A 12,683-nucleotide genomic window follows, 5' to 3' on the forward strand; every position below is an offset into this window, starting at 1 on the left:
GAGAGGCACAACTTAAGCAGGACATTGATGAATGGGAAAATATGAATAGCTTGGAAATAAGGAAGAATTCCAGTTAAGAAGAATAGAACAAAAATATAGCATTAGGAGGACATGTGCTAACCCTCTACTGGACGTACCAGGAAAGGGCAGGGCTAGATTAATTATCTTTCCAGGTCATCTGTAAATAGCTTTGAAACTTATAAAGCAAAAAGTCACAATGACAAAAAAAGGGATAAATTGGTTATATTATGGCTTTCAAGACTTCCTTAGTGAATCTCTAAGAATTTCTAAAAATAGACTCCTGAAGGACAGAGATTATACTTAAATAGATGTTTGAGGAATACCTAGAAAAGTGACATATGTATCCAGGTATGCAATCATTATCTAAAACTGTCTGGGAATATTAATAATTTTACTTTCAGATAAAAATAAGGGCCCCAATTAAGGAAGTCCTGCATAAACATATCTTTTTTAAATCCTTAAATGGTAAAAACATTACTATCTGGTTTAAACAATAAACTAGATAGAATTTCAGGGGAAAATACCTCTGAATTTCATTTAGGTACTTAATTTTTAAAACCAAACATTTCAATGATTATTCTTTGTAAAAGGTCATACTTTTTAAAAACCAATCACATGTTTGAGATAAGCTCAAGAAGTTTTGAAGGGAAAAATAGTCACTTAAGAATATTCTTAATAAATTTAAAAATAGTAAGGTCTGACATTTGAATTGTTTGAAAAGGATTAACTAATAGATATTTTAAAAAGATTGTGAAACAACCTTTATTTTTATAGAGGTGAGAAGCTAATATAAGGTCAGTCTACAGAAGAATCATTAACATGATTTAATTTGTATAGACAAACCTTACATCTTTTCAGATTAGATATATTTTTGGAAAGATGAGGACACTGAAAGATTTGTCACTTCTATATTATGTTCATGTGTTCTACTTTTCTGTGTCTATCTTAGATAAAATCACCCCCCACTCCCCATGAGGACAGGGCCCCTGTCTTTTCTAAATTGTATTTCTTTTATGATAAAATAGGTTCTTAGTAAACTTGCTGAATTTTGTTGGTAGTTCAGCAGGAGCAGTAGAGAGCCTCAAAATCAATACATTCCCACTGCTACCGAAATACCACATGTCAATTTTCCAGCAGATCACATGCAATGATTTCATTTTTAAGGAATGCAGAATAAATAGGAGAAATTTTTCTGCAACATAATAAGTTTTAACATAAACTTACCAGTAATATCACTCAGGGAATATTAGTATTCCATTATTTCCAAGAAAAACTATGAGTTCAATTTGTAGCCTCAGATTTAACTCTCTGCTAAATAACAGTTCCAACTTTAAAAGAAAATACCTTTTACCATTCACATCAACAGACAGACTTAAAACAAACCCAAACACCTCTCTGAATGATGCTTCGTGATTCTTTGGTGCAGCCCATCTATTTTTCTAGGAACCATGAGATCCATAGAAATTAGAATTTCTATAAGAACTAATGTAGTAATTAAAGGATAATAGAATGAGTACTAAGTAAACTCACCCTGAATAACACATTGTGGGCAAATAAAAATTTTTCACAGGAACATTACATTGGGATTCAGGAACCATTTCGATTTGGACACTTAAATCTTACTGCAAATCCTAATGTAACCTTGCCATTGCATTGGATCAGCATTTCAATATCTGGCTAGTTCCAACTAGGCCACAGCTCCTTAACTCTCCTCTCCTCTCCCCCCAATCAGAACTTGGTCTCCCTCCTTCTCCAGGTCTCTTGGGCTTGGCCTTTTAGCTTCTCTTCCTCAGCCCCAAGCAGAATTCTTTCCCTGCCAGCTCCAAACCATATGGTTGTGCTCTGGATCAGTATCTTCCCACCCTCTTCCAACATTAGCTCCCTATAATGGCTGCCTCCTTACCTCCAACAGAATGCAAATTCTTGTGGACAGGGGATATTTTGCTTGCTTATATCTGTAGCACTAAAGCTTAGAACAGTGCCAGGTACAAAATAAGCAATGAATAAGTGTCCTTTCATTTATTGATGGATCCATGATCTCATCTATGTAACTATATCCTCTCTACTACCTAGGTGGCTGGGTGGTATGGTAGACAGGCTTAGAGTCAGGAATATCCAGCCACAGATGCTTATAGCTGTGTTATCTTGAGTAAGTCATTTAACCTCAGTTTCCTCAACTGTAAAATGGAGCTAATAATAGTACTTAACTTCCATGGCTGTTGTGAGGATTAAATGAGATAATTTTGTAAAGTGCTTGGTAAACACTATGTAACTATGACCATTATTAATCCTGGTTTGTATATTAACTCTTTCATGAATTCTCATCCTATTAAATTCTAACATAGGTCTTCGTAAATCCATAAGCATAAGACATGGCCATGACTGTATTAATGTACTGAAGGTGGGTTTTGTGGCAGCAAGCAAACTGGGATTATTATAAATATTGAAAGTTTACTGCACCCAAGTGCAAGGTAACTTAACCTTCTCCCTCAAGTTAAATGACCTGCCCAGGGGCCCAGAGAACTGCCTGGATTCTTCCTGTGACATGGCCACGACTCTGAGCAAGTATGTTCCTGTTTTACATCTTGCTTTATGTTGACACTCATTGAGAATCACTGAACAAAATCACATCCATGGTCATACTGGTTATGGTTTCTTGTATGCTTTTTAATAAACTTGGGAAACTACTTGTTTGGAGACAGCCTTTAAGGTTCCCTGTTGAAGCACAGAATCATCTTAACAAGTACAGACATAGCAAGGCTATATGACAGTGCAGAGATGATGTATGTTAGTAATCTCTGGAAATTTATCGATCAACTTTTCAGTACTGTCTTTTTAGATACTCCAAAAAGCATATGGACCACTCACTATTGTAAGCTTTGAGGATACAAAGAGAGGACAGACCATTATCCTTGCTCTTAAGGTGCTCACATTCTAATGGGGAGAAAACATGCTTAGGACTACGTATGTACAAGGGTAAGTGCAAGGTACCATCAAATGGAATTTCTCTCCCATCTTTCTCCATGTTTCCCTCTTTGTTAAACCACGCGATTTCTAATCTCCCTGTCCCTTCAATGATGAAAACTCAGACACCAAACTCTACTCTGAGTCCACTTTCCCCTTCTCTCAATATTGATCCTATAGGTATCCAATTAGACAGTTCTTTAATACTTTTTGCCCACCTGTCTTATTATTGTTCATCCCTTGCCAAATATTAACCCTGGATTACTCCTAATCACATGCAGCTGGTATCCTGTTAGAGGAGGTTACATAGCTACACTGACTAACATGTGGATTACCTCTCCCATCCTCTACAATGCCCATTTTAATCTATACTCTCTTCCTTTCCACTGGCTCCTTCCTTGCTTCAAGCAAACTTGTTTAAGTCTACTCCTATTCTTGGATAAACCTTACTTTATTGCTAAATCCAACAGCTTCTCTCCCTTCATCATCCCTGACCCTTGCACCCTTAACCTGATAGCTCCTCTTTCCTTCTCAATACTTGCAGGAGTGCTCTACTGGCACTCAGCGCAGATAAGGCAAGTCCCTATTTTCAAGGAGTTTATAGCCCAAAGGCAAGATACAACAAGCACCTAGACAGCCAAAAAAAAAAAAAAAAAAAAAAATTAAAAAAAAAAATCTATACAAATTAGAACAGCAGCATTAAAATCAAAGAGAAATAGAGCCACTAACCCACACATAGGATGCTTGTGTGCCACGTTTTAAGATATAATAATATTGACATTTTATTATTTTACTTATTTTATTATTTCCTCATTAAATTTTAATTTGGTTTGGGCTGCACTTGGATCACATACTTACCATCTGTGTATGAAAAAGCAGGTGCTTTGTGAGACCTGAGGGAGGAAGGTCCTTCCTGACTAGGGAAGAGAGAGTTTGGATGATGCTGATTTTTACAGGATCTAAAATGCAAAATTAGGGAGGGAAATCTTGCTTTTCTTGAGGGGGGGAACACCCCAGACACAACCAGAACTTTCCTTTCCATGTCCAACATGAAGATCAGCACTCATCTGGAGTATTCACATGGGAATGAAAGACAATGCCAGCATGAACCATGAAAGTGATGCTGAATAGTAGGAAGTCCTGGGAAAGTAACTAAAAAATCTTAAGGATATAGCTAGTAATTTCATCCCAGCTATAAAGCTGACAGGAATAGCTTCATAAAAGAGAGGTTAGTGCTTGGATAGTGCTGGAGAGTAAAATTTCAATCTGCGCAGAAAGGTTTTTAATATAAAAATGAACTAAGAATGGGGCACTTCAAATAAGAATGAATAAAAATTAATATTTACCTGGAGAATTTATGAATCTGATTAAATAGACTTTAAGTAGAAAATGGAAAAGGAAAAAGAAAATGGCCTCTACATAAAGAATGAGATCATAAATAGATTAGAGGAACAGAGAATAGTCTACCTCTCAGACCTGTGGAGGAGGAAGGAATTTATGGCCAGAGGAGAACTAGAGATCATTATCGATCACAAAATAGAAGATTTTGATTACATCAAACTAAAAAGTTTCTGTACAAACAAAACTAATGCAAACAAGATTAGAAGGGAAGTAACAAATTGGGAAAATATTTTTAAAAGCAAAGGTTCTGATAAAGGTCTCATTTCCAAAATATATAGAGAACTGACCCTAATTTATAAGAAATCAAACCATTCTCCAATTGATAAATGGTCAAAGGATATGAACAGACAATTCTCAGATGATGAAATTGAAACTATATCCACTCATATGAAAGAGTGTTCCAAATCACTACTGATCAGAGAAATGCAAATTAAGACAACTCTGAGATACTACTACACACCTGTCAGATTGACTAAGATGACAGGAACAAATAATGATGAATGTTGGAGGGGATGTGGGAAAACTGGGACACTAATACATTGTTGGTGGAATTGTGAAAGAATCTGGCCATTCTGGAGAGCAATTTGGAACTATGCCCAAAAAGTTATCAAACTGTGCATACCCTTTGATCCAGCATTGCTGCTATTGGGCTTATATCCCAAAGAAATACTAAAGAGGGGAAAGGGACCTGTGTTTGCCAAAATGTTTGTGGCAGCTCTTTTTGTTGTAGCTAGAAACTGGAAGATGAATGGATGTCCATCAATTGGAGAATGGTTGAGTAAATTATGTATATGAAGGTTATCGAATATTATTGCTCTGTAAGAAATGACCAGCAGGACGAATACAGAGAGGCTTGGAGAGACTTATATGAACTGATGCTAAGTGAAATGAACAGAACCAGAAGATCGCTGTACACTTCAACAACAATGCTGTGTGAAGATGTATTCTGATGGAAGTGGAAATCTTCAACATAAAGAAGATCCAACTCACTTCCAGCTGATCAATGATGGACAGAAACAACTACACCCAGAGAAGGAACACTGGGAAGTGAATGTAAATTGTTAGCACTACTGTCTATCTACCCAGGTTACTTATACCTTCGGAATCCAATACTTAACGTGCAACAAGAAAATTGGATTTACACACATATATATCTAGGTTATACTGTAACACATGTAAAATGTATGGGATTACCTGTCATCTAGGGAGGGAGTAGAGGGAGGGAGGGGAAAATTTGGAAAAATGAATACAAGGGATAATGTTATAAAAAAATTACTCATGCATATATACTTGTCAAAAATTTTTATAATTATAAATTATAATTATAAATTATAAAAGAAAAAAAAAAAGAAAATGGCCTTTATTTAACCACTAAGCTGGTTACTATAGAGGTTAATAGGCAAGATACTGGGAAATCAGTGGTGAAGAATAATTTTTAGGAGACAAATATCCACCAAGACAGGCAATAATAAAACTTACAGTTTCAAATATTTATATACCAATGAATCAATTATGAATGATAAACAAATACTAAACTTGATATAGGGAGTCATTACTACTGGTTTAGGATATGACTTGATTACCAGTATTGTTAGGAAAGGGACTAACTGTTTAAAAAACCCCCAACAGACTAGATAAAAAAAGGGTAGTGAAACAACACATACTTAGGAAAGGAAATCCAAGTACATGAAGTCAAAACTGTAGAGAGCACGTATATTCTGTATATATTTTGTTTTGTATATATTTATTTGCAAGTTCTTTCCCTGTTAGATTTTAAGTTCTTTCAAGACAGGGACTATCTTTTAGCTCTTTTTGTATTCCCAGAATTTAGTAGCCCAGTACATGATAGGCACTTAATAAATGTTAACTGACATCCTTCACATCCTGACTATTTAGGCATAAATTTGCTATCTGATTTCAACTTCTAAGTTAGGCCTTTTGACTTCAAGACTAACTCTATTTCATCATACTTCAAATTTCATCAGTATTATTTAGAAAGGACATCTCTGAAAAATCCATAATATTCTGCAGGTTTATAGATTGCTGGTTGCTTTTTGCTAAGTATTGACAGTCATCAGAAAATACATTTATCATGATTTCAGTATTGTAGAAAGGACCAGCAAAACAGATCAAAGCTACACTCCAAAGTGTGGCTTTCTCATCCTGGGAAAATGGTCATTTATTTATTTCATGGAAGATGAGGTGTTCCTATTTTTATTTTTCTGTATCTTGAGGGTACCAGTATAGCTCCTATGTTGTCTATCATCTAATTGGTAATGTTTTCTTATCTTATACACATTTGATTATGTCTTATTCCTTGCATACAAAGAAAATACACATGGTTCAATAAACTGCCTTTGATTATAAATTGCTTACATCTTTTCAGTGAACTATGGGCCCTACCCTTTTCCATTAAACAGTTATATGCTCATTATCTGTAATGGAAGCTGAGTACTAGATTTCTTTACTTGAAAGAATTTAATAATCCATTTTAAAGGATTACAACATGTGAGCTTTTTCCTACTGTTTAAATATATCTACATGGGGAGATCACAGTGAGCCAACATCAGTTCACAGCCAAAATGCTCAAGAACTCTGAACGATGTACTGACCAACTGTGACTCTAGAGGACCAATGATAACACATGCTTCCATTCCTGACTGGTGATGGACTCATAGCTAGTCATATGGTTTTGTTTTACTTGACTATGTATATTGTTACAAGTGTTTTGTTTTAAAGAAAGTTTAAGTAAAAGAGAAGAAAACACTTATTAACTAAAAAGACAGATTTATAAAAAAGAAAACAACATGATTTATTTCTGTCAAAAACTGTCATAATAAGATAAATTGTTACCTTAAAAAAGAATAAATCACATTAGTTTAAACTAATTTTCTTTTATGACTAAACTACCACAGATTAGGAGAATGGTGAGGATACAGAATATTTGCATCTCATTATTAAAGGTTCTTAGCCATTTATAAAAAAAATACAAGAGGGAAATGATTAAATGGGAAAATTTGGCAATGACTGACTATTGCCCTTTGATAAAAAGAATGTAACTCAAACTAAAGTGAGAACCACCACATTTTGGAAGGCATACCAACAAGCATATTATGGAAAAACATGTCAAGGAGATTCAAAACTCAGTTATACTGGGCGGGAGCCAGGAAAACTAAAGATCTGGAGAAGGGTGGAGGAGGCCTATAGAACAGCAACTGGACATGCTCTCATAGCCAAAGAAGCAGAAGAAATGCTTGGAAGTCCTAGGATGCAGGCTTTTTAGGAAGGCTTTCCTTGTGCAGAACCAATGAGAGCTGCCCCTAAAGGGAAGGGCTTCCTGTACAGAGGAGGGAGCTCACAAGCCCAGTGCTAGAGCCTGTCATGCAAGCTGCTGGGCACTCTGTTCCTGATGTGATGGAGTTTGAGGTCCCCATCAAGGCTAAGTAAGCTTCTATACTTCTCTCATGTAATCTGTGCTCACCTGTTAGTCATGGTGCAGTACATCTCCCTAACACTCTCTCCAACTATTAAAATGAAAGGAATATCACTGATATTTCAGAAGAGTTTGGCAGCCATGGCCACGCGGACAAGACAGGGCAGGCTCTGTTCATCCATGGATGTAGGCCTCCTGGGACAGCAGAACTCAGGCCCAGGCTGGTGTCACTGGCAGGGTCACACTTACAGTCACACCAAGTCCAGATGGTCGCTGCCCTTCCCTAGCAGTTCAGCTCTGGCCCTTACTCCCTGGGTCTGGGGGCTGGCTGCTCTCCATTTTCCCCTCATTTCTGATTGCTGGCTCGGTCTCCTGGGGCTCTGCCCACATGGCTGGGCTTTCCTGCTAACAGGTCTGGCCCATCTGAGCACTCCCTTCCTCTTTTTGGGCAGACTGAAGCACCATGACTCACTGGGTACGATCCCCCAATGTGGGACCCTGGTCTTTCCTTTTGGTGCTCCCAGGCTGTTCTTTCCTAGAGAGACTTGTTTACCCTGAGCCTGCCAGCTTCAATGAGAGTTTGGAGCTTCAATTTGCTGAGCACAACCTCTGTACATTTGTCTCAAGAGAGGCTGTCTAACATCTACCTGTCTAGTGCTCATGACTTTCAGAATGCTTTCTCCCCCAAGTGGCCAGGGTGGCTGCATGACGGTGCAGGACATGGGCAGAAGTACAGGGTCTGCTCCGAGGACACGCAGCTCATAAATACAGAAGTCTGCCATGAACCCAGATCTTCTGACCCCCAAATTCAAAACTCCCTTATAGCCCAGTAGTTTCAAACAGGTTTTTCAGGACTTAGTCAAGTTTTGGATAGCTTGGTTTTGGATTTCCTAAGGAAATGTCAACTTTTAACAGATGGTCAATGAATATGTGATGATGACAAAAATGATAAAAGTACACATCAGAGAGCTTTGGGTCTCTAATAATAAAAATGTCATTATAAAACATACATACTGACTCTTATTTCTGCATCTTAAAAAAGCTACTGATGGTATTAGAAAACAGATAAATTACTTGATGAAAGTAGAAAAAAATTTTAAACTAAATTTTTTCCCCCCCTGAGGCTGGGGTTAAGTGACTTGCCCAGGATCACACAGCTAGGAAGTGTTAAGTGTCTGAGACCAGATTTGAACTCGGGTCCTCGTGAATTCAAGGCTGGTGCTCTATCCAATATGCTACCTAGCTGTCCCTAAACTAAAAAATTAACTGATACTAATATGAATAGATATTCTACATGCACATAGGTGAGATAAATCTATATCACCAAATATTATTCTACAACAAAATTGTATAAAGTATTAATTTTACATAGAAATTAATCCTTCTCTATGACTTAATCCTTCTTTCAATTCTCTTTCTTTCCTCTCCTTTTCCCCTTCATAGCTTCTTTCCTTCTCCTACTCTTCCTCTTAGCATTTTTATTTGTGATATTCACAAGTTTTAGAATTATTAGCATTTCACAGCTATCCCATCAGTATGTAATCCTGGACAAAATACATGATCCTCACATATAAAATTTCTGTATGAATGAATGAAATTGTGGATTTTCTTTAAATAAAAAATAGTCACAGTTCATTTTCAAATTCAATTTTCATTTTTTTATAACAGTGGTTCTTTACCAACTTTACATATAGACTTTTGTTATCTTTTTGACCACACCAGAAAATATGGAGATTTTGAGTACTTTTATATATAGGAAAATCTTAAACAAGTTAACTATGCAGGGAAAGTAGCTTGCATGAGGCAAATAGGAAGCACATATTAATCAGGAATGAACTTCATTATTGCTGACTCTGAAATATGTATTCATATCCCAATTCCCATTGAAATTATTCAATATGATGCTCTGTCCATATTAGGTTCTAAAGAAATCCTTAGTGAGGTAACCCCTTGTTTACTGCTATCAAACTGACTGCTCAAGAGACATCAGGAGGCCCTGAGCTAGCTGCTAAGTGACTAGCCAGGATCCTCCAAACAGTTGTCCTGTCTCTGAGACCAGGCTTCCAAACACTATACCATGCTACCTTTTGATGATCAAAATACAGTTTCACTGTAGAAATACAACCCACCTGCATGTATGATCATCACTCACGCTTGCAATTTCTTGGCCTTCTTTGGGAGAAAACACCAAATCATTTATGTAATCTGAATGACCGGCTAAAACCTGTCATGGGGAAAAAAGTAACAAAAACATAATAGAAAAATATTGCATTTCTATTTTTACTTCCTTGCCTCAACAACTTCTGCTGAATGTGACTTTTCTAGAAACACTTCTTAAGCAAGATGATATTTTAAAAGTATGACACATACACTTTTCTGCAGTTTATCTTGGAAAAATGCTGACAATTCTACACTGGTAATAGCTAGATCTTGATTTTCAAATGTGTAACAGTTGTTAAAATGGAGATACTCCATTCTTCACCTATTGCCTAACCTCCTGCTATCTATGTTTTACTTCCTGTAGAAGGTAATTAAATTACATTCTGAGAGAGATGTATTCTGGGAACATTCTGATTATCATGCAGGCCTTTTTCCTGTTTTGCTCCCTTACCTACTTCTTCGATGATGCAAGGCCTGTCCTTATTACTATGGCAGGAATGACCTGGAAGGAAGGAGCCTTCTACTAAACCTGTCTGAGGGCTCAGAGCCACACACTGACCCATTATGAAGGACAATCACAGTACGGAGGATGTCCCCTTTAGGAGGCTGTCCATGATTTCTAGGAGGCAATGGAAGGGCATTTATGGGGAGATGATGATGAATAAGAACACTAGACTGAAGAGCCTGGACTTCTCAAATGACCCCCTCCAAATGAAGTCATCCAGAGATAATCATTTTATTAAATGATAGAGATATCTATGCTTAACTTAGAGCATAGATAGAAGATTAAAGAAATTATTTTGGATGTTTCTGCTTATTGCTAATAACAATTTTTTAAAATGGCTTAGAGAAGAGGCACATTTTGCTCAAGAAAATCAGAGAAGCAGGTAATGAAAATATAATATTTTCTATATACTGCAGAAATTTAAAAAAGAGAAACAAATATGGACCAATGATTTATAAAAGCTTAAAGGGCTAAAAATTATTAAATTTATTACTATGTACCTTGTATTCATTTTTTTCCTGAAGATCTGAAGTGAACAGTCTCAACTTCTTATCAGCAGCTGCAGTACAAAATCTAAAAAAAAATTAAGTCTGATCAGTAGAAGTGAAATAAAAAATAAAATACAAACAAAACCCGGGGGACTTTATAGATAAATGTTCACACCCATTTGTTTTTTCTATGCAATAAAATACTGACTGCAAAGTACTATGCAAAAGGCTGTGAAGGATAAAAATGATAAGATATAATCTGTACCTTTAATGGAATTACAATTTAGCTGTAAAATTACAGCTTGTAAATTATAAAATTATAATTTAGACAATTTATAAATTCATGAAAAGCTAAATAAGGAGGTTGGGAGACAAAACAATGATAAAATGTGACATAAAAGTTTGATCATTAGTCAAGAAGAATCAATGTATATAATCTTTTTTCTTATAGAAAATACTTCAAAACTTTTCAGAACTTAAACATATAATAAACATAGAAATAAAATCAATATTATTTCTAATACTATATAAATCTACACAGAAAAAATTCTAGAAGGTGTAATTCTGTTATTATCTTGGCAAAGTAAATACATGCTTAAAAAATAATTATCCTTAACAAATTTATGTTTTCATGTACTATCTCCTTTTTTTTCCCCCTTTTGCTATATTGTAACTTTTGTGCTTGTTAAAGATCATTAAGTTCATCAAAATCAAGTTGAGTCCTTCACAGTTGCCAGAAGCAGAAAGAAGTCAAGTGACTTGGTCAGAGTCATTTAATTTAATGTTAGGATGTAATATCAGGTTCTTCTGACTCCCAGCTTAACACCAGGTCCACAGCATTGTAGGGCCTCCCAAAAAAGTACACACAACATATGCAAAGCAATGGCTTCCCCCTCCCCAAATATATAAAACAACCTCATTATTGTATTTACAAACAATTAACTGAATCAAATAATTTTGTAACTGAGTAGATGAAATCTTTCCTATCTACCAGAATAATGATACTTAGATATTAGTGATTTTCTTTTTTTATTGAAGTGTTGATATAATCACAAATGCAATGTTTTAACGATTTTTAAAATAGGAAAAAACCTCATTTGACTTACATTAAAAAGAAAAATTGATCAAACCTTTTAAAAATTTAGCCCATGGACACCCAGGGCAGTTTCCAGCTTTCTCTCACTGGCATGTGGAACTGATGAGAAATAGAAAGTGGAGGAGCAGGTGGAAAAGGATAAACTCACTGCTGAGGTTAAAAATTAGGCAGTAACCTCTCTGCTTCCCCCTCTGTCTTGAGGTTGGGTACACTTAGATTTCCACATTCAGAAGAATCTCTAGAATCTAGAAAGCTTATATTATATCCTCTTATCTTAAATGAAACTATAATGAAACTAATTGAATTATCTTTAATTGAATTGAATATTTAGTAGTAGGGGATACATATCAGTAAGATAATTTGTAAAGAACTGCTGGTAGAGTCAACAGGTTGGAAAGTAGCATGCTTAAAATTACTATTCAACTGAGTTTAATTAAAGCCAGCAAACAACAAAGGGGAGAATAGTGAGTTGCTTGGTAATTTTTTAAAAAACAAAATGGAGAGAAAAATTGTTATAGAAATCATAACCTTGGGGCAGCTAGGTGGCGTAGTGGATAGAGCACCAGCCTTGAATTCAGGAGGACCCGAGTTCAAATGTGGTCTCAGACACTTGAC

The 12,683-nt window shown here is 35.9% G+C and overlaps 1 protein-coding gene across 3 annotated transcripts in view; it reads right to left on the reverse strand.

Moving 5' to 3' along the window:
• Positions 1 to 12,683, reverse strand: part of NUP37 (nucleoporin 37) — a 39,123-nt gene that overhangs the window by 17,214 nt on the left and 9,226 nt on the right. For all 3 annotated transcript variants that reach the window (XM_074271404.1, XM_074271405.1, XM_074271406.1), the window contains exons 4-5: positions 10,985 to 11,057; positions 9,949 to 10,043 (exon numbers count right to left, since the gene is read on the reverse strand). In XM_074271404.1, the coding sequence (XP_074127505.1) occupies positions 9,949 to 10,043; positions 10,985 to 11,057 (168 nt within the window). The remainder of the gene's footprint in view (positions 1 to 9,948; positions 10,044 to 10,984; positions 11,058 to 12,683) is intronic.

The sequence above is a fragment of the Sminthopsis crassicaudata genome, chromosome 5 (assembly GCF_048593235.1).
Source record: "Sminthopsis crassicaudata isolate SCR6 chromosome 5, ASM4859323v1, whole genome shotgun sequence".
Lineage (NCBI taxonomy): Eukaryota > Metazoa > Chordata > Mammalia > Dasyuromorphia > Dasyuridae > Sminthopsis > Sminthopsis crassicaudata.